The sequence below is a fragment of the Uloborus diversus genome, chromosome 8 (assembly GCF_026930045.1).
Source record: "Uloborus diversus isolate 005 chromosome 8, Udiv.v.3.1, whole genome shotgun sequence".
Lineage (NCBI taxonomy): Eukaryota > Metazoa > Arthropoda > Arachnida > Araneae > Uloboridae > Uloborus > Uloborus diversus.
This window is the reverse complement of record NC_072738.1, coordinates 122,599,890-122,626,990: the sequence shown is the minus strand read 5'-3', so window position 1 is coordinate 122,626,990 and position 27,101 is coordinate 122,599,890. Positions and strand designations below refer to the sequence as shown.

At 35.3% G+C, this 27,101-nt stretch overlaps 1 protein-coding gene across 1 annotated transcript in view; it reads left to right on the top strand.

The window, feature by feature from the left end:
* The first annotated feature begins 16,661 nt into the window (after positions 1-16,661).
* The window catches only part of LOC129228572 (uncharacterized), a 32,038-nt gene continuing 21,598 nt past the window's right edge, over positions 16,662-27,101 (top strand). Inside the window, exons 1-2 of the mRNA XM_054863255.1 lie at positions 16,662-16,808; positions 20,861-20,925. Coding sequence (XP_054719230.1) covers positions 16,710-16,808; positions 20,861-20,925 — 164 coding nt within the window. The 5' untranslated portion in view covers positions 16,662-16,709. The remainder of the gene's footprint in view (positions 16,809-20,860; positions 20,926-27,101) is intronic.

The following is a 27,101-nucleotide window of genomic DNA, read 5'->3' as shown; positions in this document are numbered from 1 at the left end:
AAACCTTCGAACTCCGCTTCGACCCTTTTACTTCAACTCCGACTCTGCAACCCTGCAACACTTTAGGGTTGCAAAGTCGGGAGAAAAAAGGCAGACCCCGACTCCGGGAATTTTAGAGCCTAAGATTCTGATTCCGAACTCGCAAGACTAGCAATCAGTATACACCAAGCTTACCAAAGTAACAGATAACATATAGTGCAAATCTCGGATGAATTAGATTTTGAATTGTTTCAGCACATAATGTAAATATTTATTTGATTTGTTGATATTATTATTTTGAATTTCAACTCTTAAACATTGTTTACCAGAAGGTTTTTAGAATGAAGGTCTTTCTTCCTGTTTTAACTATCTACGTAAATAATTATTCGTCAGTTATTAACATTATTAATTTATGTATAATTTTTGCACACATTTCTGGTAGATCGAGACAATTCGTGAAAATTAAAAGTATCTCTTTTTATGGTAAAGTCTGCCCCATAGACTAATTCGCAACTCCAACGAACTATAGGGGGCACTGAAGTCACTGTCTAATGGCGGACTTAAAAACTAAAACAAACGCACATGGTAACGAAGAAAATGCTAAAAGTGTTGTGATTTTTGTTCGTACGTATGATTTTTTCGCTTTATTCTTTTTAAATTAATTTTCAAAGTCTTGTGGATATTCTGGCCCACGTAGAAAGAAATGAGAATTCAAGAAGCATTACTAAACGTCAAAGATTAATGCAAACTACGTAGTTCGTAGTTCTAAGCAGCTATTTCCACGATGTTGAATTCGATATTTATCAATTCTTGATAAAACTAAATAATAATTGTGGCCTGACAAGAACAACAATTAATGCTAGAAAATTCAATATGACATTACAAATTATTATCGAAAGAAGATGATACTTCTTTGCCTTGCTTGGCTAGCGCTTATTGTTTTGCATTTGTTGCTGAGTTATTTCTCTCGAATTCCCGAATCGGTTAATTTAAAATTTTTCTGTTTCGATTTTTCTAATTTCTGAGTTACGATTTAATTATGTCAAGTTATGCAAATCATCTACAGAATTCTTACGGATATATGGTGGTAGTTTTCTTTTCAGTTGATTGACCATTATTTCTTTTTACTTATCGAATTCTGTAATCTTACTACCATTTTATTCCACTCATGATAAAAATTAAAAATGGTTTAACTAAAAACGCGAAATCTCGCCAAGGCTACTTTGCTCGCACAATACTAAAACTATAACCCTAAACAAATTTGGCGAAACCTTTCAACTGAGAATAAAAGGAATAAAGTAAATTCTTTCTCGGTGAAACATTTTTCATTTTGTTCTACGATAATATATTCAAGAAAATATTTTGCATACCGTCCATTCCAACTAAATGCTGCTGTAAAAGATGGTTAGTTAAATTAATTTAAGATTAAAAAAATCTCATATTCTTACAAATTCATTCAAAACAATAAAATTTTTTACCTTGTATAACGTTATCCAAGTTTGTTAATCCAGTTTTCGCTTTCACCATTTTCAATCAACTCATATTTTAGAAGGAAATAAGGAAAACTAACATTATTTTGAGAAGTTCGAGAATACTACTAAGGGACGAATCAATTTCTGTAGCTGAAAGCAAACTAAGACACATCGATTGCGTTAATAAATACTCAGAACAAACTGCCTGTGTTTACGTCAACAGACACATGTGGAACGCAACGTGGCAATGTTTTAGTTTCATTTGCAGTTTTGTAAATCACCGCAAGGTGGCGTATTCGAGCGCTGGAGTTCCGAATAATAAGAGTAGACCGAGCTTTCCCAGACTTGCTGATGAAAAAATTGGTTCATGGATACATCATGTGACTGGTGGAAGGCTTGGCGAACACTTTGGCATCATGGTTGCTAGATGGCAACATTATCTATAGTTTGGCACTCGATATGCATTTTAAGACGTAATGTATTTTCATTATAATTTTTTTTCCAGATGCAGAGATTGAACTGTTTTCCTTTTAGTTATGCATTATTTTGGCATTAGTTTTTGATCACAGTTTTCAGTAACTTTTATTTCATTTGGAGCTGCTACGTCAGCGTTGGCGTGAACGTAATGGCGTAAACGTTTTGCGTTAACGCAAAAATGTACTAATCGGTATCTTAAATTGAAATTTTAGGTAAAAATCTTACCGTTTGCCGATTTTTTTTTGGGCGCTTGCATCTTTAATTGCTTAGAGAGTTATTGAAATTGATTAAAGAAAATGCACAATACGATCTAAGCGAAAAACTCACTATATTAACAAAATATTTACAACTTAGAATAACAAATTTACAAATCGGACTCCATAAAAGATCATTCTTTCGTGTTCCATCCATTCAATTTATTTTATTTATTGTTGATCGTCTGCTATGATCAAAGCCCGCTGTTGCTAGGATATCCACCAGTCACATGGTTTGGTTTATGAGCAGCAAAAGGGTTGCCATAGCTTGGTCTACTCTTATTATTAGTCTATGGTCTGCCCATCTCTGTTCAATTCAAATGAATATGTTTTTTGAAAAAATATCGTCTGCTTTCGAAAAACAATATTATTAAAACAGAAGATTAAAGCCAAGCCAAGTAAGAAGAAAACGAAGTAGAATAATTCAACCGCCCTTTTTTTTTTAATTTATCGTCTGCGTAAATTCATTTTTATTATATTTTGGAAACAATTAAGAGTTGTTATTTTTTCTGAGAATATTAGATCGACCAAGTGTGTTGTGAGTAAGCGAAAGTTTTCAGCCTGAATTATTGTGATAAGTTTTTATGTTGTGCATCGGTGTAGTTAAATTGAGCGCATGTGTGTGCTTTTTGAAAAATAGTATTGAAACTTTCTCTATGACTGTTATTAGAAGATTAACAGAGTTTTGAGCAATGTTGTAGGATCAGTTCTAAAAGGTATCGTTACTGATTATTGTTACTAGCAAAGGCAACGCTGCGAACCTTTTCCCTGTTTTAAATAAATTACGGATACAAATACAGGCCTGTCATTCAAACTCCCCTTCCCCACTTCTTCCCGGATTTTAAAATATGATGTAACTGCATTTTTCATGTATTTTGATGTTTATTCCTTGTATTGACGGTCATGTACAAATATGTTTAAAGAGTTCTCGAATTGACTGAAAATTTATGGATTATTGTGTCTTGTAATCAATGTTTTGAAATTATTTCATACGCAGGCTCACTATAGTATTTAAATTAAAGCATAAAAGTAACAAATAATTATTTTTAAATCTAAAACTTGTTCTAAACGCATCTGCCGTTTACAGGAGCTTGGCGAGAAGCTACTCGCCAACAAAGCAAACGTACACAAATTACTCTAGAGCCGTTAAAATAATTACTAGTTAAGTAAAAAGTGTTTTTATGGAACTAAAATGTTATTTGCACTCATGATATGCAATGTTTTATTACATTTATAGGTAAAATCAGTACAAAAATTTAAAAATTATAGGCAACTGTGGGAAATGTACTCGTTGAACGCATATATATGTTATTTTTTTCTTTATTTAGAAATAAAAAACATTTGTACATACCTAAGAAAAGTTACTGGATTTCCTGGTGTGGCTTTTTCTTCACAGTTTATAATGCTACAATACTGCACCATTGCTATAAATCTAATTTTTCATTTCTATAGTTAAATGTTTTTATCATTCATGGCTTCAGCTAATGAAAACTTCTTCAGCGGTTAGGGTCAACTAGAAATTGCTCCCCAGGTCACATGGTATGGTTGCCGTATCGAGATAGTAGGGTTGCGCTCTTTCCATCTATTCCTTCTCGATGGAATGACGTCGTAGTGAGGAACCAAAAATCACCTAATTCAAAACCTAGGGTTGTACATTATGATCGGTTAGCCCGATACTATGGCCATAGTTCATGCGTATTACGTAAACAATCATGGTTGATAACATAAAAGTTGTAGATAATTTTTGCTTTAAATGTTTAGTAATATTTCTTGTTATTATTGTGTTTTCTGTATCTGTTAGTTATTAATTAATGTGTATATTTGTAAACTTGTGATAGAAGTTTGGCACCCTTTCTGGGGATTGTACTGCCCGGGACGTGCAGTCCTTGGGAAGGGGGCAATGTTACAAATTCTGTAGATAGTAATTATTTTTGTGATTAATTTGTCTAAATTTGGAGTTTATTAAATTATCTTTCATCTAAAATTAGTGTAGTAACGTAACCTGTAAATAGTTTCTTGCAATGAATATACAGCCCCCGTACATTCGGCTGAAGTATACGGTCCCCTATTTTTGAATGATAAAATTTGTGAATGGAAATAAAATAACGGTCTACGCTTTTCGGGAATCTTGTGGAATATTTGAGAGTTCTCTTTCGATGTGTATAAAAAGCCATTACGCATGATAAAAAGTCAGTCTCAATTGAGAATTTGTACTGAGAGTGTATTAGCTCTGTTTATTGCGAGGCATTTCGCTGTGTTGTTTTTCGTATTTGGAAGTAAATACGTGTGTTACCGTTGAGTTTACGGTGTTGGGTGATATTTGCTTGATTGCTGATGATTAATTTAGCAGTTGTTGACGATCTTTCCTGTACATAGTGTAAATAAATTTCCTGTGTTTTTCTCAAGAACTGTGTCGTCCTTTCAAGAAAGTTGAAGCTGCACCGGAACCCTTAACACTATAAAAGTTTGTAGGGGAGAGGGGGGCACATGTAAACATGGGGCACATGTGAACAAACCATATTTTACCCAGATAACATGAGGGAAAAAATCAGAAAAAAATTCATGTAGATGACAGCAGTAGTACTGTATGCTGCCTGAAATTTCAAAGATCTCAACCATTTTGTTTTTTAGTTATTATAATAACTTTTGTTTTGGAAGGTGCCAATAAACTTTCATGTTCCAGTTCTCAGAGTAAAAACACATTCAACACTATCTTTATTGTGATTTGAACTTTATTCATTTTGAAGTGGGATTTATAAAGTAAGTTTTTGTACTCTATTTTTTTTAAATTTGAAAGAAATATTGCTTTTTATCAGATTAGGCTTAAGTTGTTATATGGGGCACATGTGAACACACTATGTAGGGGCAGGTGTGAACTGTTTACATGTGCCCCATACTGTTTTTTTTTTTTTTATTAGTTATTTCAATTTCAAAAATTGTTTAATTTTTTTGTTTGATTAGGCTAATTAAGAAACATTGAATAATTAAAATTTTCAATAATTGAAGTTAGTATCAGCTGTATCGCGACTGTGTTGGAGGCTCCAAAAGTGATCGCGGTTTGTGGAGAGAAACAAGTTGGACAAAACGTTTCAGGCAAGAGAGGTGAACTTGTATCATTTTGTGGTATAGTTAATGCAATGGGAAACACTGTACCTCCTGTTTTTGTATTCCCAAGAAAAAGATACAAAGATATTTTCTTAAATGGAGCACCATCAGAAAGCTTAGGGTTAGTATCCAAAACTGGATGGATGACAGCAGATATCTTCCTAGAAGTTGTAAAACACTTCCAAAAGTACTCCCGCTGTACTGCAGCAAATCCAGTTTTGCTTCTACTTGATAATCATGAAAGTCATATCAGTTTGGATGTAATATTATTTTGTCGTGAGAATGGAATAGTACTCCTTACATTCCCCCCCCCCCTCATTGTTCACATCGCTTACAGCCTTTGGATGTAGGTGTTTATGACCCCTTTAAATCTGCACTGAAAACTTCTTTCAATGACTGGTTGACATTACACCCAGGAAAAAGAATAACTAAATATGAAATTGGTCAGTGTTCTTCACCAGCTTTCACAGCAGCCTTTACATCCAAAAATATTAAATCGTGTTTTTATGAACCAGGAATTTGGCCGTTATCTCGGCTTGCTTTTACTGACGCTGATTTCATCCCAATTCAAATAACAAGCTTAATGCCAGTTAATCCTGAGGATGCCTCCACCAGCTGCAATGCACATTCAAGTCCTACCCCGGAATGTGTGAGACCATTGCCTAGAATAGAATTTAACGATTCCACTCTAGGGAAAAGTAAGCAGCGTCAAAAAAGAAAATCAAGAATTTTGACAGACACCCCCGAAAAAGACATTGTTGTCAAAGCTATGGAAGAAAAGGCAGAGAAAATGAAGATAAAATGTGAAAGAGTTGCAAAGAAAAGAAAGTTAGAACTTGCTGAACTGTTGAAAAAGGAGCAGTCAAAGGTTGTAGTCAGTGACTCCGAGTCCGACATTAGCTTTGAAGAGAGTAGCCATCAAGAAATTTATGCTGAAGTCAACCTTGCACCAGAAAATTTAGCTGTGAATGACTTTGTCCTCATAGAATTCACTACAAAAAAGACAAAAATTCACTATGTTATCCGTATCGAGAAAATGGAGAGTGATGAAGCAAATGTTAAATTCATGAGGAAGCAGAAGAAAGAAACCTTTGTATTTCCAAAAACAGATGATACATCGATGGTAAACACTGATGATATTCTGCTAAAATTACCCCCACCAACAATTTTAGGTAGCACATATCGAGCTGCTTCTTCAGTTTCTTTTTCTGTAAAACTTGAAGGCTATAATGTTCGTTGAATCAAGTTAATTTATTATGCACTCAATATTTATATTTTCATTGTGTTTATTAATGTGTAATCAAGAGTACTTATAGATATGCTTAGGTGCATTTTATACCATTTATGTATCTGTTCACTTGTGCCCCAGGTGTGTTTACAACTGCCCCCCCCCCCACCGGGGCAGATGTGAACAAAATGTAACATATTTTAGAATTAATTTTTAGGTTGGAATTTACTTTTGTAGAAGGGGGATAACTGCATGAAAATATTAGCAAATGTTTGATTTATCATATTTATCACCTTTTTCTTTTTTATCTCAAATCAATGATGAAAAATATAGAAAAATGTCGTTTTTGTTCCCATGTGCCCCCCTCTCCCTACTACTACGATCCAGAGGTCTCCCAAATGCCGAGCCCCTAGTTTCTGACAAGCTAACAGGGAATCTCGTCAAATCTGCATCCCCCAAGGATTGCGACCCCTAAATGAAGACTAAAATCTATCAAATCGACCCCCTTAAACAGACTTGCTTTCGAACTTTTCCGGAGGGTAGGGGGGGGGCAAAGGGTATACTGTTCATTTTAGGGAAAATAACGAAAACTAGACCCACTTAAATAAAAACTAAAATTTTTCAAGTAATTGGGGGGGGGGAATCAAGCCCCTCCCCCATGACAACCATAAATTGAAGTTTCAATGGCTACGTATCGTATGCGTCATGACACTCAGGTCCGTTATTTCGGACTTTACAAGAGAGGAGGAAGGGTTTAAAGAGTATCGTACGAGTTGCATATTATGCCGAATAACACAAAATATTCCTATCTCTAGCGCACCCCTGCCAAAACAATTCGGGAATTCAACTTCCAAACCCCCCTTTTCGCAGGGTGATGGCGCACGAAGCATCCATCTAGAAAGAGCTCTCCTCCCCCCTCCCGAAATGAGATTTTTAAAAAGACATCTCGAAAAACCACATCTAAAAATTTCGGTTTCGCAGGCTAAGCCATGGACCTCCTCCCGAAAATGATCTTAGAAAAACCTCTTAAAGAAAAAGGTCCTAAAAATTTTAGTGGCACAGTCTGCGCCATGCCCTCACTCCTCCCGAAAATGATAAAAAACACTGAAAACACCGGCCAATATCGCACTATGCCCCTCCCCCCCCCTTTATTTAGTTAGGCTTGCCATACATCCCGGTTTGACTGGGACAGTCCCGGTTTTCAGACAAAATCCCGGTGTCCCGGCCGGTTTACTTCACGTTACAGAAGAAGATAAATTTGATGATTGAAGAATTCTAATGGCGGCGGTGAATTATAATGCTTATTGAAATAATTAATCCGTGTCGCTGAGAATCTAAAGGGTAAAACTATTAACTTGTTTTGGCTGAACATGCTATTCAAAAGCGTAATCTTTTGAATAGCATGTGTTGCATAGCATCAACACTGAAAACAAGTGACTTTAATCAATGTATACATTAGCACTTTTAACTTTAATGTGGAATCATGAATGATATTTCGGTATGTCTATAGTACACAAGGTTGAGCATACGAGGCGCAGGAAATTTGCTACTCCCCATTTTGGATCTTGCGGTGAATATCTTGTACACTATAACTTGTGCAATTATATTCTTTTTGTGATTTTTAATTCGTGGTAATTCCACTGCTTCGTGTTATCATACATAAAAAATAAGGTAAGCACATTTTCACAATATTTTAATGTGCGTTATATTTATGTATTCTATACAATAATTTCAGTTAATTTTTTCGTTCCGAAAAGTAACGATTTGAACATAATTACTCGATTCCCCCCCCCCTCGACTTTTTATTTCTTTAACTATTTGCGCATTAAATTAAAAAAAAAAAGCTTTGGAGAGACTGCATTTGTTTTAGATATTAAATTCAGCGCCTTTTGTAACGGTTCTGTATTTTAGAAATTTTTATTTTACTGAAAATGATTTCAGTTTCAGATTTTAAGGGGGAATACCCTCTACTTCAATTTAGAAATCTATTTAGCTCTCTGTTGTCATGTTTTGACTGGCATAAAACATTGAATATAATAATTTACCAATTAGAGATCAGAGAGATATTTAGAACGGTGTTAACTTTGACAAATAAAATATTTTCTTTTTCGCATCAGCATATCAAAGGCGGAATTCGTCAAATCGGGCCAAGCCCGAAAAAACCCGCCCGGTTTTTTTTTCGGGCAGGCATACTTGAAACAACCCACTATTTCGGTGAAGTGGGATTTTCACAATTTTCTACATTTTGAAATTTTCTTCAGAAACAAACTTAATCAATTCAAAGCCCATAAAGGACAACTTTCCTTTCTGGACAGTATACCAAATATTAGAAATATAAGCTGCATATAATAGCCGTTTCCCATTTTTTTCAAGTACTTATTAGACTAAAATAAAAAATAAATATTTCAATCAAAAAAGTTTATTTTTTTAAATTGTTAGGGTAAAATTCTTTGATTAACTGAAACTGGCCATCTTTTTAACAGCAGCTCCTTGCAAGGTTTCCAACATAAAAAAAGTCAGATTTCAAAAGTCAGTTTCGATTGCCGAAATAACTTCGAGAGATGAAGTAAAAACGTACACTGTGTTCCACAGTTTAAAAACTGTTACAGTTTAAAAACGTTACTGCATAAAGGTGCTCATAAGACATTTGCACGACGGCGCCGATCCGGCTTGGCGCGGGCCTGTACCGAATTAGCTTGTAAGGATTTTTACAACAAAATTAAAACCAAAAAAGATTTTATAAAAAGGTATCATAAAAATGAAAGGTATGTGTTAATATTATTCAATCTTTTATTCTTCATTCAAGTATTTTTTCTCACTGAAATAAATTGTAAATAATTTTCATCTGAGAAGTGAAGTGTTCAAATTTTCGCTGCTTATGTCACTTTTTTATTACCCCTGTTCATAATTTCATAGCTAGTAACCATTCATTCAAAGCATTAAGAATTAATTTCTCCACAAAACACTCCAAAAATCAGCCACAGGTGTGTACCCTTTTGAATATTAGGGAAGAAAGGGGGGGGGGAGAGACATTCGGGTGTCCCGGTTGAACATTTCAGAAATCTGACAAGTCTACTTTTAGTGGGCAACCCTGTAGCAATCAACTCAATTCTGGAAAAGCTTAGAAAATGAACTACTTTACTGGAGTACTCGATTCAAACGTCTCGAGACCTCGATTTAAAGCATCTCGTGGTCTCAATTCAAAAGATCTCGAGAAGTCAATCGCTCGAGTACTCGATTGCAAAGATCTCGAGAAGTCAATCGCTCGAGTACTCGATTCGGAAGATCTCGATTAATCAATCGCTCAAGTTCTCGATTTCAAAAGATCTCGATTATCAATCACTCAATTATCAGAAGTATTCGATTCCCGAGACCTCGATTATCAAAAGATCTCGATTATGCCCATTACTAGTCTGCACCTCGAAGCGATTTTTCGAAATTTCAACCTTGTTCTTTTTCTATTCCAATTTTAAGAAAAATTTACCGAGCAAATTATCACAACGTGAATGAGTAAATTACCAAATTATCATAACGTGAAACCGTAGCATGGGCGAATAAATGAACATAGCAAATTGGCGAGAAATTCATCATCCATTATTTGTAAATATACAAGCGAACCAAATGACCTTTTAATTTTCTACTACGGGCAAAGCCGTGCAGGTACCACTAGTCATCTATATATCCGCAGGTACTGAGGAGCTCGAACAAACACGAGATAGTACTAGTAAACAGGCCCGTTAATATACAGACTACCATTTCAGGGATGTCATGCTGAGGAATGACTATCTCTCTCTTTTAATTCCCCTTAAGTTATCAATGCCTAAGTCTGCGCCATCATTGATTTCTCAAAGTCAGGAGGCAACTGTCCTCCCCCCCCCCTGACACAGCTAAGTCACGGGCCTGTGTCAGGGCATATTGTATTACCAAGACAGCCAAAATATTGTGTCAGGGCAAATGGGCTCCTGAGCAGGGACAGACTGGAACCTCCAAGAGGGCGCCAACCTTGACTCCCAAAAAGCGCGTTGAGCGCAAGAAAAAAAAAGAAAGAAAAATATATATAAATAAATAAATAAAAATAAATAAAAAATTAAAAAAAATAAAAAAGAAGTGAAGGCGCATTGGTTTGAGGGCACAAAACAAAACCCGAAGTCGCACAGGTTGGGAGAGAAAAAAAAACGAAGTTGCACACGTTAGTGGGTGTAAAAAAAAAAACAAGGTGCAACTCCCCTTCCCCTTCCTGAAGTCGCATAGGTTCGAAGCGCAAAAAAAAAAAAAAAAAAAGAATTTGAATTTTGACATCTTGAATTCAAATTATGTTTTTCGCAATCACGAGCGTGTGTATGTAGGCGTGTGTGTTTGTGTGTGGGGGTATGTGTGTTGTGTGTAGGGATATGTGTATGTGTGTAGGCATGTGTGTTTGTGTCTGTGTGCTGGCATAAGTGTGTGGGTAGTTGTGTGTATGAATGGGTGTATGTGGGGGGGGGGTTGTGTATGTGTGTGTAGACATGTGTGTTTGTATCTGTGTGCTGGCATAAGTGTGTGGGTAGTTGTATGTATGAATGTGTGTGTGTATGTGTAGGTGTCTGTATGTATGCGTGTGTGTATGTGTGTAGGTGTATGTGTGTAGGTGTATGTGTGTGTGTGTGTTTGTGTGTGTGCGTGTGTAGTTGTGTATGTATGCGTGCGTGCATAGGACATGGATGCAACCTGGAGACGGCTTTCGCTGTAGGAGCAGCATCGTGAGGACCCGGTCGACGGTGATGCTGCAGAGGGTGGCGGTGGGAAATAAAATCAAAGGACCTCAAAACAGTCAAATGAGAACAATAAGCAATCGTGATTGCTCAAAAAAAAAAAAAAAAGAGGCGCACTGCCTGGTTTGAGAGCGCACAGACAGGTACGAAAGCGCTCCGACAGGTTTACGGGCGCATAGGCGGGAAAGCGCATCGACCTGAGGTCAAATTCCTTTCAACGACTATTTGTGGTTTTCATTTGAGAAGTGTGAATATTTAAGGTGCATTGCTGTCTGAAATTTCAGATGTTTCAGTTTCAAAGATTGCAACACAAAATATAACAAAAACAAATCATCATCTCTATGAAGATGGAGGACTGCGTAATAAGCGCCTTTGCCTCCTGACAAACACAGGAAAGATTTTCAACACAAAGAGAAGGAACACTGGCAATACACTAGAAGAAACAGTTTACCATGACGCAATTGCGACGCTTTTAAAAGGGGCCCAGCCCCCCCCCCTGTCCCCAAAAGAATGAATGCATTTAACTATTTTTTAATAACTTCTCTACAGCAATTTTAGTTTATTAAAAAGAACACAAAACACATAGAGCATATTTTGAATAAAAGCGTTTTTGATTGCTAAAGGAGTAATACTGGAGTCAGAGGCCCAGAGTGGCAGAATACATTTAACATGCTGGTTTCGAATTCAAAATAACGTAATATCGCGATTTGTCCATTAATTCGTCTGTGATAGAATTAATAATTTCGCATTTTTTAAAAAATGTGTGGGAGTGCCAAAAAGAGTCTTTTTTATCCAGGAAGCTATTTGCGAAATAATAGGTTTCTTTTTCAGCAAATGCAAAATGAAAGAAATCATATGGTAGCTTCTTAGAAAAACCATGATATTAAGGGATACGCTATGTAATCTAAACGAATAAAGCTGAAGAGTTTGCTTGAACGCGCTAATCTCCGGAACTTCTAGTTGGAATTCAAAAATTCTTTTTGTGTTGAATAGTCTATATATTGAGGGAGGCTATAGGCTATATAACATCAAGCAGTGAGTAGTGATTGCAATTCCGGTACACAGAATACCGGTATTTCGAGCAATTTTGCAATTTGTTGAGATAAAATGGTAAAATACCGGTATTCTCGGTATTGGCTGAAAATAATAAATAGTTTCAATTTAAGAATTTTCAATTTAACTTATCAAATATCTATTTATATTTTAAATGCACATTTCTTTTTCCATGATATAGAACTAATTATTGACGGCTTTAAACGCACGAACTAATAGAATAGTATTAAACAAAATTAGCGGGAAGATTGCAAAATGATATGTCATTTTTAGATGGCGAGATGAATCGCATTTTCTTGCGCTTTTGTGCACCATGTTTTTATTTTTCCATTTAACTGATCACTCACTTTCTCTTTGTGAAAGTTAATTTCAAGCGTAACTTTAAATGCATTTTTCCTATGAAAAATTTATTCCAACTATTAATAGCAGTAATACTTCATTTTTTTTTGAGCAATCACGATTGCTTATTGTTCTCACCTCTGACTGTTTTTGACATTCCTTTGATTTTTCCCACCGCCACCCTCCTCACCATCACCGTCGACGAGCTCCTCACGATGCTGCACCTCTAGCGAAAGCCGTCTCCAGGTTGCATCCATGTCCTACACACACGCGCATACATACACAACTACACACACACACACATATACACACAAACACATACACACACATACACCTACACACACATACACAAACACATATACACACAAACACATACACCTACACACACATACACCTACACACACATACAACTACACACACATACACAAACACATATGCACACGCACACTTACAGACATCCACACATACACACACAAAAACATACACACACACATACATACAACTACCCACACATTCATGCCTGCACACAGACACAAAAACACATATGCCTACACACAGATTACACATACCCCCCCCCCCCCCAAAGACACAAACACACATGCCTACACACACATACACATAGCCCGTACACACAAACACATACCCCCACACACAAACACACACGTCTACATACACACACTCGTGATTGCGAAAAACATAATTTGAATTCAAAATGTCAAAATTCAATTTTTTTTTTTTTTTTTTTTTCATTTTTCTCTTAACTGTACAAAATTTTGCCAAAAACTTTTTTTTTTGTTTGCATAACAAATGGTAATTTGTTGTCATTGTCACCAGTATCGGTGTGTTGTCCTGTCGCGCTATTTGGCTTAAAACTTGCCAAGAAATTATTTTGAACTTATATATTGTCTTGAAAATTTGCATTGATGTTTAGCGCAATCAATTGAAACGTATAAACAGCAAAAACTAAATAAAGGAAAGTACAAATTGTTTCTCGATACTATTACTGACCCATGTTTGCTAGTATCAATATATTATCTCAACATGGTTTTAAGAACAAATCAAGAACTAATTTGAAATAGTTCATGAATTCTTTAATAAAACTTATCTATACTAATATTACTCGTATAAAGAAAGAGGGCGGATTTTTGTGTGTTTATGTGTTCGAGGTGATCTCCGGAACCACTGCATCTATTTGAAAAATTCCTTCACTATATGAAAGGTGCTTTCTTACTGAGTGACATAGGCTATAATTCGAAAAAATACGAAAAATAGTTCTTTTTTTATTGCAATTCAGGCCCAAATTTCACATGAATTCCCGAATATGGGAGTGAAAAATTACTTGCACTTATTAATATGACATATCGTTAAAAAGGGTAGAATTTCCCGCGTTCTAAACAATTTGTTTCAATGCTCCAACTTAATTACGGCGGGAGTAATTTTCGTTTTTAGCTCGAACTTTTTTAGGCTTAGCTGAAATTTAGGCACGGCACTACTTTCTTCAGTAAATCTATCAATAAAATGTGAAGGAACTGTCCTACAGTTTTCTTTTTGACGCCATTGGAAAAAGCGGCATTTTTTACTCTAGATCTCTCTTGACTTATGGTCGCAAAACTTAACTTCTATCTTCAAAGCAAAAAAAGTTACAAGCGTTTTAAAATCAAGTTCGGAAAATGTCATTTGATTCAGGTTGTCAACACTTTTATTTCGCGTTTCCACGGCTGCGCTTTTTTAATCCATTGCTTCTTTCCTTATTTTGCATTTAATTTCTTAAACCGTTTTTATTTCATGTTTCCATGGTTACGCTTTTAAAATCCATCTTTCGCATTTTAATTTCTTGAAAATATTTTAATATCTGTTGTCATTGTTTGAAAGGGTAATTTTGCATTTTGTTTTTTTTTTCTTTTACTTAAGCCTGATTGTTGAATATATGTCACTTGACACAATTCTTTTTCTCAAGGTTGACCGGACAAAGCGGGGCAACGCAGTTCTTAATATTGTAATAAATTCTGCAAATGGTAATTATTTTAATGATTAATTTGTTGTAATCTGTCTAAATTTGGCGTTTATTCCATTATTTTTCATCTAAAATTATCTTAGTAACGTAATCTGTAAATAGTTTCGTGTAATGTATATACAATCCCTTAAATTCGACTGAAGTAAACGGTCCTCCCATTTCTGAATCATAAGATTTGTGAATGGAATAAAAAGAAAATGTGAGAAAGTGGTAGAAACGGTGTAGGATTTATGGGATATTTGAGAGCTCTCTTTCGAGGTTTATAAATAGCCGTGACGGCGTCATCAAAGTCAGTCTCGACTTAGCCGTTGCGCTGAGAGCATGTACTTAGCTCTGTGTGTATTGGCCTTTGCGCTGTGTTTTTGCGTATTTGGATGTAAATACGTGTGCCATCGATGAGTTTACGGTGTTAATTGATGTTTGCCTAATTGCAATGGTTAATTTAGCAGTTAACGATATTTCTTGTACATAGTTGTAAATAAATCTCCTGTATTTTTCTCAAGAACTGTGTGTTGTCATTTAAAGAATTTCTCGATATATAAAGATTTGAAAGCTACTGTTAATGTGATTTAATACCTTTTTGTTTGTTTGGTGAAACATTTATTATTGCTAAAGAAAAAACAACCGCTTCACTCGCAAAAGGGCTGGGTTCCGGTAGCGTGGTCGCTTAGCGCATTAGGCACTGAGCAGTTCAGTCTAGGATTATTGTTTTAAAGCAACCGTAAATGTAATTCATTGTTTTGGCGATTTGTTTTGAAAGAAAAGAAACTTTTGATTTGTTCTTATGCGAGTGAAATGCACGACATTTTCTTCTTTTTTCAGATGATGATTTTTGAATGTTCCACGGGATGTTTTTTTGAGCAATCACGATTGCTTATTGTTCTCACTTGATTGTTTTGAATTCCTATCATTTTATTTTCCCACCAGCACCCTCTGTCAATACCACCGCCGCGTCGACCGGCCTCATGCACACTATGCTACTCCTCTTGCGAAAACCGTCTCCAGGTTGCGTCCATATCCTACGTACACACACATACACACACACGCCTACACACATACACACACACGCCTACACACATACACGCACTCATGCCTCCACACAGACACAAACACATATGCCTACATACACACACACACACGAACGCCTACACACAGGCGCGCGCATACACACACAGCACTGCATACACAACACGCACACACATGCATGCATACAAACACACACACGCACCCACACACATGTGCCTACACAAACACACACACATATGCGCCTACGCAAATAACACACACGCGCATTCATACACACACACGCTCGTGATTGCGAAAAACATAATTTGAATTCAAGATGCCAAAAATTCAAATTAATATAATTTTTTTTTTTGAGCAATCACGATTGCTTATTGTTCTCATTTGACTGTTTTGAATTCCTCTCATTTTATTTTCCCACCAGCACCCTCTGCCATCACCACCGTCGCGTCGACCGGCCTCACGATGCTGCTCCTCTTGCGAAAACCGTCTCCAGACGTTAAATCCCGGTTATAACAAATAGTATACTATACTCTAGGACTATAGAAGGCCCAAAGTAAAAGGATATGATCGTGAAGTGTGAAGTAGAGCTGCGGATTCGGAAGGAAAAGAACCGACTCCGACTCCAGAAATAGAACCTTCGACTCCGACTCCTTTGCTATAAAATTTAGTCCAACTCTGACTCCGCAAGTACTGGCAGACAATCAAGTTTTGACTCCAGCTATACCATAACTCTCGGTCCCGTTTCAGATTGAAAATGTATTTAAAAACGAAAATTTTGACCTTTGAGTTTTGTGTTTTTTAATTATTTTGATTCTTTGGGGAAAACAGGGAGTAAAAGCTTCCCTGGGGAAAATATTTCTAACTTTATGTAATATCACTGTAACTGTCAGGCCTAACTGTTCCACCGACAATTGCAAAGGTTTATTTTTGCGGCGCGTCTCTTAATGTTAGAATATCGTGTTCGTGTATTTATTTAGAATTTTTTAAAGCGAACACGACGAAAGCAGTAACATGAATGAAATGCTTGCCACGTTGTTTCAACCGAATGTACCGTTAAGAAGTAAAGTATCATATTTAAATTCTGCATTGAGTGGTCATACCTTCCGCGCTGTAAGTATTTATTGATGAATCGAAATTGTTTAAATCATCTATCATATCATTCAATCTTGCTGTTCTGACTTGCGAATTTGAATTTATTATGATTTAGATTTCCTATGCTGCCACTTTGCTGCTGATTGTAGAAAATTCGTGTACTAATATTGTGAATATTGATTTTTTTCTTTTCTGTTTTGAAGTTGATATTCTGGGTAAGATTTCGATGACTGAGATTCTTGGCAATTTTTTTGCAGCTAAGGACTAAGAACTATGTATTTCTGCTTTGCTGATATTGCTAGAATAAAATAACTACCCAAAATTTGGTGACAATAACTAAATTTAAATCATTGTGGATCCCAAGCTTTTTGCTCAAAATCTTGTATGCTTGTGTTTATTTGGGTTTTGTCATTTATATTTCTGTGAAAGTTGTGAGAAGTTTCTCCAAATGGAACTAAGTTTAATTATGAACTGATTGTTTTATCCGTTATCACAAAATAGCTTCAATCAGCTGGGGAAAGAGCAATAGTTTTTATTCATGAGAAAACCTATATTCGATGCATTTTACAAACAATTTGAAGTGCATTCAATATGCCGAATGCTTATGCCTTATACCAATATATGCCAATATGCTTAATGCAATTTGAAATGTTACAAGCTTTTCAGTTGTTTTAGAAATGAAATCTTATGTGATTCACATTTATTGTATAGAATCTACTGATCTATGGGAACCTGAAGTCAACGTATATAAACTTTAAATTACAAGTGCTCTCAAATATCATTTCATTTAATGTTGCTTTTTTTTCTCCATGTATCAACTCGGGTTCCTAAATATTTCCAATTTGCAGCTCCCTTTGACGAAGTAATTTTCTCTAGTCTATATCCATTATATAGTAGTATAGATATATAGAGGTGCCAACTTGCAAAAATTATTGAAGGGACTGTACCTCCAAGGGGTGTGGCGAGCCCTCTCAAGCCTCTTGGAGTCTGCGCTAGTACATATTGAAGTACCTTTAGCTTGAAAGCCGTTAACACAAAAAATCTGTTCACACAAAATGATGTAATGATCTGCACAGTATATTATGCAATTTAGGAACAAATCTGATATACCCCCCTCTTGGCGACTTTTTCCTGTTGGCGCCAAAAAAGCGTCGCCAAGAAAACTATGTATGACGTCATATGTCATACATCGTTCTTAGCGATGCTTTTTTAGCGCCAACAGGAAAAATTCAAATTATGTCATTAATTATTTAATGAAATTAATGCATTAATTTTTTTCCGTTGTTTCTCCGGGATACGAGCCCTCGGTCTCATAGTACTTTCGTAATGAGACCCCTGCCTCGGTCTCATTACGAAAGTACTATGAGACCTCGGGCTCGCCAGGACCTCGCTGCCGCTCGGTCCGTTATCCCTCCGACTTTTAATATACATCACAGTCGGATATAAGTCATAGATCTCCTCCGTTCAGTATACAATAAAGTCACAGATTTTATGTGAAATTAACACCATTTTTGTGCTACAAAAATGCCAACCAGACCAAAATACAAACTACCAGAAACACACTAAAAACACAATAATTCAAAATATGTTCACTTACCTTTTTTACTTTTCTTTTACTTCCTCACGTGAGGCAGTGCACATATGTTCCGCTCTTAGGGAAATTATCCCATTTTTTATTATCATTACTTTACAAAAATATTTAAATTATGTTTGTTTTGACAAAAAAAATTCCAAAAAAACAACAACCTTATTTTACTTGTATTTTGTACTCCACCCAATTAATTTCGCGAATTATTTCCAAAAATTCGTAATCTCCTCTATTTTCAACTTGCTAGAACTAAACCATGACCCACTCCTGATCGTTGCTTCTTTTCCACAAACAACACCCCCAATAACCTTTCTACAAAAAAAAATTAACCCATCTGAACATTTTTTAGTTTTTTTAATTTTCATAACAGAATTACATCTAGAACATAACATTTCATTCTTAAGTAAACCAATTTCCCTTAAAAATTCTAAAAAAACCTCTTTATTTTCAATTAGTTTAAATATAAAAAATCTATTTAGGACTCCGGTACGTCCAAACGTTGGACGACCTGACGAAAAAGAAAAAGAAGATTCATTCAAAAATTTCAATTGATACATTTGGACAACATCACAAACCGAACTCATAATTAAAATAGAAAATTCAACTAAATTAACATTAAAAAACAACAAGAAAAAGAATACTCTAAAATAAAGTTTGAATTGAAACTTTATTTTAGAGTATTCAACTTAAAATCTCCCTAAGAGCGGAACATATGAGCACCTACCTCCTACCCCCGTGCAAAAAGACAGACTTCGAGAAACTACTTTCCAGCGTTCAAGTTGCAAAACCAGGGTTGCCAAGTTATCGCCTTATTGGCGATTTTCGTATCGAGCGAAAAATTAAAATCTCGCCAAGAGGGGGGCATATCAGAGGAGAGCCGCAATTTAATATGCTTGAAATATGAAATTCTGTTACCTAGAAGAATTTTCTTTCCCCCCCCCCCTTAGTTTTGTCTTAACACTATATATTAATATCATAAACGTTTAAAAGTATCCATCGCCTCTTCCTATATGGCACTAATTTAAGAGCCCCTAGTCTATTACGTCATGTGTAAAAGCCAATAATGGCTTTTTATGTTGTTTTTGAAGCTTCTAATATGAAGAGGTTAAATATCATTTGGCTTCATTTAGTTGATTTTATTGAAATATTTTACTGAAGTATCAAAACAACTTGAATAACAGTTAAATGAAACTTCAATTTGAGAAAAAATTTAGCACTTGGTGGGGGATTTGTAACTTGGCTAGCTAGGCTTATAGCCCATGCGGGCAAACTTTTCAAGGTGGCAAATATTTTAAATGCTGAAATTTCTCAGTGACAACTGGCCAAATAATATCAATCTCACCAACTTTTTTTTTACATTTTCAAGAAATCTAGCATATGTAATGATATGTTTTATCCTACTGGTCAGAAGCAATCTATTTCAGCCTATAGCCAGGGGAACCCAATGCTCACCTAGAGGGGTCATGTCGCAGGCTGTGGCATTGAAATTTTTAGGCGCAGGGTATTTCTCTCTTTTGATGGACTCTTGCTTTAGGGTGTCTTTATGAGAAGGGGGGGGGGGAGTGCACCCCTGCTATAGGTAGAAATTTATTTAGCTGATAGGAAACAATTAATTTCCTTCTGTAGGTTACAATTTGTTTTAGCTTACAACTCACATTTGTAAATCCTCTACACTTACTGTGCTGTTTATCTTATGTATTTCTTGTGTGTACTGTAAACTCCCAGTTATCTGCCGAATTGGATGGCACATGTGCGCAGATAAACCGCAAAGAATTAAAATGAGGGTCAAATAAGGTAAAAACTCCTTCTTCATAAATTTGGCTGTATTTATGCATAATACTTTCAGCAAACAGTGAAAATGTGTACAGTACGGTAAAATTGTTTTGTATTTTTGCACAATAGAACTTTTCATCAATAACAAGAATAAGTCTTATGCACAATGATGATAACGCAATAAAAAAATAAGCAAATTAATAAATAAAATAAAAATAACCGAGTTTAAATTGAAATTTTTTTTTTTTTGAGAAAAAGAAAACCAGCCATTAGTGTTTGCTTTTTGCCGCAAAAATAAATGTTCCTCTTTGTTGATTGACTCGCAGATAATCTGCCCAGGATAAATCATGAGTTTACTGTTTATGAAATAACATGTGTCTTAAATTAAAATACCGCTACTTTATCTGTTAAGAGATTAATATTTTAGATAGTCAAAGTGAATGTATGAAAAATGGAAATAATGATTGAACAATGAATAGTTCTTTTATTTGTGCCCTTATAGAACCAAGTTCAAAGCAAAATGAGCCTCAGAACAACCAGATTGAATGATAATTGATTTAAAATTTTTCTTGATTCAAAATGTCCACAGAAAAAACTCTTACTACACAAAGTTTCTCTGTTAGAATTTTTAATCGTCCTACCCAAAGTTGATTTTTAAAAATATATATTCTGGTGTACTTGTGTTGTTTTCAAGTATTTATTTTTCCAGGAACCTGACCATCTGAAAGAATTGATCACCAAAATTGTGGAACTTATAGTTTCTGAGAAAACACAGTAAGTTATATTAGACTTTTTATTTTCTAGCTGTTTTAAAAAATCTGAGGCACTATTCTCTGGGACTTAACTCCCAAAAAGCATTGGCAACAATCAGTAGCGTGGCCAGAAATCACATGGGTCTTTTATTTTGTCATGTTATATGTTATGTATGTAAATTACCAGGACTCACGCTATGTTGGTAACTAAGGTTTCTAGAAAGTGTTTTGTACCCCAAAACTTCTGTATTGATGCACTACTGTATTGCCTTTTAAGTTGAGAAATAATAATGATAATAGTACTGATAATAAATACACATAATAAGTTACAAAAGTTTAACATCATCTAGGTTTAGCAGCTATGCTAATCCTAGAAAGTAAAGTTTTAATTTGACCATAGGAGATAGCGGATGAACTGGTAGTGGGAAAGGATCACTTCATTTCTGATCAGGTTGGATCAGCTAGAATATGCGTCTTTGCTGCTTGCTCGTTTTTGTTGATCTACCTATTACCTACAAAATGACGTGGTCTGTTTCCGCTTCCAGTTTATCTTCGTGCCCGTGGTCAAGCTATGTTACTTATATTCTCAAAAACAAACAAATGACTGCATGAACTTCTTCATTCCTATTTCACCAATTTTCTATATAATTTATTGCATGGAAATTGCATTTGAGCTCATTAAAAAAAATGATGTTAAGGCCGCAAATTATTAAGAAACTAAATTTATCGGCAATTATTCATATTTAAAAAAAATAAGTTAAAAAAAAATTATCAAAAAAATTGTCCTTAGCAAAACTTACAATCACAAAAACCAACCTTTTACATACTCAAGTAAAAATATCTTGCTGATTTCCGCACAAAGCATGTTGATTTAATTTTATTTTCCATTGTAAAACATTTATTTAGCAACCAAAAGCAAAAAAGCAGCCCAATGCTCGAGTTTCCTTAGAAAATGAAGTTTGACTAATTGGATATGCATTATGCAAGTTTTCTTTTTTCACTCAATTATTTTGCGAATGGTGAAACAAACAACCTTTTCTTTTTCCTTCTCCTCCCCTCCCCCTTTTATATAAACCAGAACTGAATCAGCACTTATTATTTTGTTATTGTAAAAAAGTTCACGCTTCTAAGCAGGGCTATGGAGTCGGAGTCGGACTGATTTTAGGGTAAAGCAGTCGTTTGAAAACAGGCAGACTCCGACTCCTGGTTTCTTTTTTTCTTTAATTTTCTCTGACTCTCCTTGCAATTTTCAAAAAACTGACTATCAATTTGATTACGTGTATAAAGGACTACTAATAAGAAAATAACTCATTGTGGCAACCAGCTGGCTTGATTGTTTATCGAACTTTCTGTAACAGCTACCTACACCGCAGTCTCCTAGTTTGCTTATTTTTTTACTTTATTTAACTAATAGCAACTGTCAGCAAACAGTTCTGTTGTCTACCATTTTCTAAGTAATCACTTTCATATGAAAATAATATATTTTTTACCACGATCTCAGTTATAAAAATAGTAAAAGGAATGTATCACTTGAGCAAGTCGAAAAACTTCTGATTGTGCTTGGTAAATTCAAATAAGTGTTGGCACGAAAGCATGAATTTAAAAGATCCCATAAAATATAAATGTTTTTTTAAATCTAAAGACTATCTAAAAAAGCTTGGTTATTACTAAAAAGTACAAAATAAAATCAGTACATGATTTATTGGTTACAACACTCAATAATTATTGTAGTTACTCCTAAAATCTTTAAATTAAGGTTAATTCTAAAGCTACCATTAAAATTAAAGTTGAGCCGAGAAATGTGGGCAAAGTAAATGCTAGTCGTACAAAGCTGTATATCGCCGCATTTTGTGTAAAATTTATTCCAGATGTACATGTACCCGACCTCTCCCCATAATATAGTGCTATATTTTTGTTGAAATTTTTCGCTGAAATTTAAGATTTATTTTTGGAGAAATTTTTCAGAATTCAATATTTTCAATTTTCAATTTTTATAGACTCTGAAATCAAGTTGCGATGTCACTCACCAGATGGGTGTCACCCAGGAGAGAGCGGGGGATCTCCTCTCTCAAGAAAAGTTTTTTGACTTAACAAAAAAGTTTTTTTCTCTCTCTCTCAAGTTACAGCTTTAAAAAATTGAAAGCGCAGGATTTGATCAACATCTGTTTGTTGAACATTAAAGGGGAGCAAATTAATCCTTTTCAATTTCTTGAAAATGGGATTTTAAAGTAATCTCTCTTTAGAAATCGCAACTATTAGATAATTTGATTTTCAAATTGAACTTCTAACGTTGTATGCATCTTAGGTTTACAATAAAATACTACGCGAAAATTTCATAAAAAGGAATAAATATTTCAATCTCTCTTTATTGATTTTCTCCCCTTCCCATGAGGCAAGGTGATTTGAAAAAATAAGTAAATTTAAAAAATAAGCCGAAGTTGGACGTCTCAAAATTCCGGAGTTGGAGTTGGTCATTTTTCTTCCAACTCCGCAGTCCTGCTTCCAAGTAATCTAGTCCTTGAAAAAACTCATTTTAACCTTGAAAATTCCTTAAATACTCCTTGATTTTTTTTTTTTTTTTTTGAATTTTCGGGGCATAAAGCAGTCTTTTCTATTTTGCAGTAAGTTACCGCCCTAAGGCAGAAATACATAAAATACACTGCATGCTCTTTTTTAGTAAACTGGTAATACATGTAATAGAGAATTAAAGTAAAATATGGCAATAATTAAGATAATGTTTTACAGTAAAGTTTTCTTAGCTAAGGAAAAAAAAAAGAATAGCCCCAATTTTTTTACATGACTCAGGCTACCTTTGTCAAATTGTTGTGATAATCGTCTCATTAATGCATTGTCTCAGACATAAGCAATACTACTAATAATATTACAACAACTATAAGATTACAGTTTTTTGAGTTTTGGATTTTAGGTTTTGTCAACCTTATCTATCAGTACAGTTGGATCCCGCTACAACACAATCCGGCTTATGCAAAATGGCTATAACGTGAATTTTTCCTGTATAATGAATTTTTTTTATTGATGACGCATATTGCTTGCCTGCAGTATGATTTTTTTTTGGAAAGGAGTTTCGGAGCCTGGGTTTCGTTGAAACTAAATATTGGTTTCATAAATGGACTTTCATCCCTTCAGCATCACTGAAAACGGAAGTTCACACTACTGTTCTAGTCTAAACAACCCTTTTTCCTTTAAATTTGTGCACTCGTACACAAAACCGCTTTGATTCTTTACTTTTTTTTTCATTCCACACATGAATGTTGATAAAATATAATGGCTCTCAAGCGTTATTAAGGCATTTAAAGTCCTTTTTGCAAGGGAGTGTCTCCAAAACCTTGTGCAAGCAATGAACAGTGTAGAAAATTTCAACCTGAAAAAGTACAGAAGCAGTGCACAATTGCCTCTACTCTGCAAAACATAGGCACATCATTAGAAGCCATGAAAACACAGACAACCAATTCGAATTGGAAGAAACATTGACCAGGTATCTTGCATGATTGTGAAGGTTTTGCTCCTGCAGACATTCACCATGAAGCAGTTCAAAAAGCAGTGGTGTTGGCGAAGCACCTCGGTGTAGAGTTCTCCAATCTGAAGGAAGAGGATATAAACGAGCTCATCGACTGCCATGGCCACACTCCGTCAGATACTGACCTAGCAGAGTTCGTTAAATCTGGGGAGCTGCCAGAACTGAATTTTGAAGTACTTAACAAAATGAGCATATACGCAATAGAAATGCTAAAACTATCCGAGACTCAAAATCAGAATATGATGTGTTCCATTACCTTCCTAATCACCTTGCGTCTGCTATAGCTCTTTACAGCAATTTACTTGTTTTAGAGAAGAAAAAAACTAAGGTCACCATAAGATAACAGCCTTTCTTATAAAGGTGACTGATCCACCGAAAAAAAGCCAAAATTATACTAAAAATGCTGAAGATGAACCATCACTCTTTCTTCTTCTGACAAGTTTCTTGACGTGCATACGCTGTCAGAAGACTGATAACAGTCTGATTGTTCTGCATAAACTAACATCTTCATTTTTAAAATTATAATTAAATTTACGATATCTACTGTTCAGTGCTATTATAAAACTGTAATGTACATAATGTAAGTACCGAACTGTTTTATGTCTTAGTCGCCTATTGACCATTGATTTTCTGCTTCATAACCATAATTTATGTTAAATAATAACTCTTTTTCTAATATACAGCAAGCTCTTTATGAAAGATATGGTAATATACAGTTGAGAAATCTTTTGAAACAATTCGGGGGGGGGGGGCATTTACAATTGTCTAAAATAATTGGGTATGCTTAATAGAAAACTTCTGAATATACGTTCCACAACAGGAAGTTTCGACTTATGTGAGGGATCTTGGAATGCATCCCTCACGTAAGTCGGGATCTGACTGTACTGTAACCCTGTCTAGTGCGAGACATTAAAATTTTTTAAATATAGTGTGAAATGAAATGAATAAAAGGGGGGGCTCAACCGAACCAAGCTTTGCGACCAGAGGTCTATTGTACTAGTCCCCAAAAAGGAGTCTTAAAACAGACCAATAGCTGAAGCAGAACTCAGCAAACACCTAATAGGAATATCATGAATCTCGCATGGTTCAAGTAAATGATGACCAAGGTGTTCAAACCTATAGGCACAAAACACTTCACAATCACACAGGGTGTGAGTAATAGTTTCCTCCTTAAAGAGGTAACCTCTGTGAATTGAATCATTACTGACACCCATTATAGCAAGGTGCTGCTTTAAGGTATAAAGTCCAGTAAGAAGACCAAAAGCCTTCCTAATATTATTTTTGTTAAGAAGCCTATTGCATTTCTGGCATATGATCCTGAGAGAAAATCAGGTCTGTCCTCCTTAGAAAGACAAGCTGAATATATTCAATGTCATCGCGAGATAACCTCTCTCACAGGAAGGTTTCTCTTACAACAGCCATCTTAAACATACGCACTGCATAAGCATAGGCTGTGGTTGACCAGTCCTTATTCCTTAAGAAGCAGCAGTTTGCAGGGGAAGGAGTTGAAACTTCCGATCGACGATGTTTGGTTTCTCCTACTTTCTCAGGAATGGCTGGCTCATTGGCTTTCGCCTTCTGTAACAGCCTTCCCTCTCTTGCTTGCACCTGTTGCATTTTAGTGCATAAATGAGTTCCCTCTGCCTCCCTACTGCAGTGTCGGTGGGTTGCAGACCTGCACCCTCACCTCCTCCAGCAGTCAGGTTGCTGGTTCACTCCTTCAAGCCAGTATCCAGCTCCAAAGGAGTTGGGAACTGGTTTGTCTACACCCACACAACCACCCTGTACGAGTGCAAAGCAAATTACAACAAGGTTTCGCCCGAGTGCAAAGCAAATTACAACAAGGAGACCGTTTAGACATCATACAGCCCAGGTGCCATCCATGCATCAGCACGGTGCCTCACGCCTTAGATTGGGTATCCATTTTAGTCGCCTTTTACGACACGCATGGACTACGTTGGGACTATTCTGCTCCGGTCACCACACGGAGTAAATATAGTAATCATAATTTAAAAAAAAAACCTATGAGTGGGTTTATCACCTAGGCAATAAAACCAGTGCAATTAATTATTATTTTTTTTTAAATGAATTTCTTTCACCAGGGTGTGGTGTCTACATTTATTCATACTGCCTGCCTAGGGCAGAAACAAATGTGTTTATGCATTCAAAAATGAATTTGAATCTTTTACAAAAATATAAACAAATCATTTTTTTTAAAGTTGATTTTTTAAAGTTAAAATTTAAAATTTTAAAAGCTTGCAAAAATTCCTATTATTGTAAAAAATGGCGGTTACTTAAAGAAAAAATTGAACTAACAGGAAAAGTGATTTTCATAGTGCTGTCCTCTATATGATCATTAAAAAGAGTATAAATCTACCTCCAAAGCATTTTTTGTGGTTTTAAAGTGAATTTTGGAAATTTGTTCCTGTGACCACCTTGCCGGAAAAGGTTAAGTAGCGGCCGTTATTGAGACTCTAAATAGGTTCAGGCTTATTATAAGCTTTCTTTTTCTAATGAATTGTGAGTCCATATTTATTAACAATCATCAAGTATATCTGTATGGATCTCTGTTTTTTAAAGTGTTTATTTAAATTGAACTTTAGTGTGTGCACTATCTGACTTGTTACCTGTCACATAAGTTTCTATTAGTTTTTAATTGT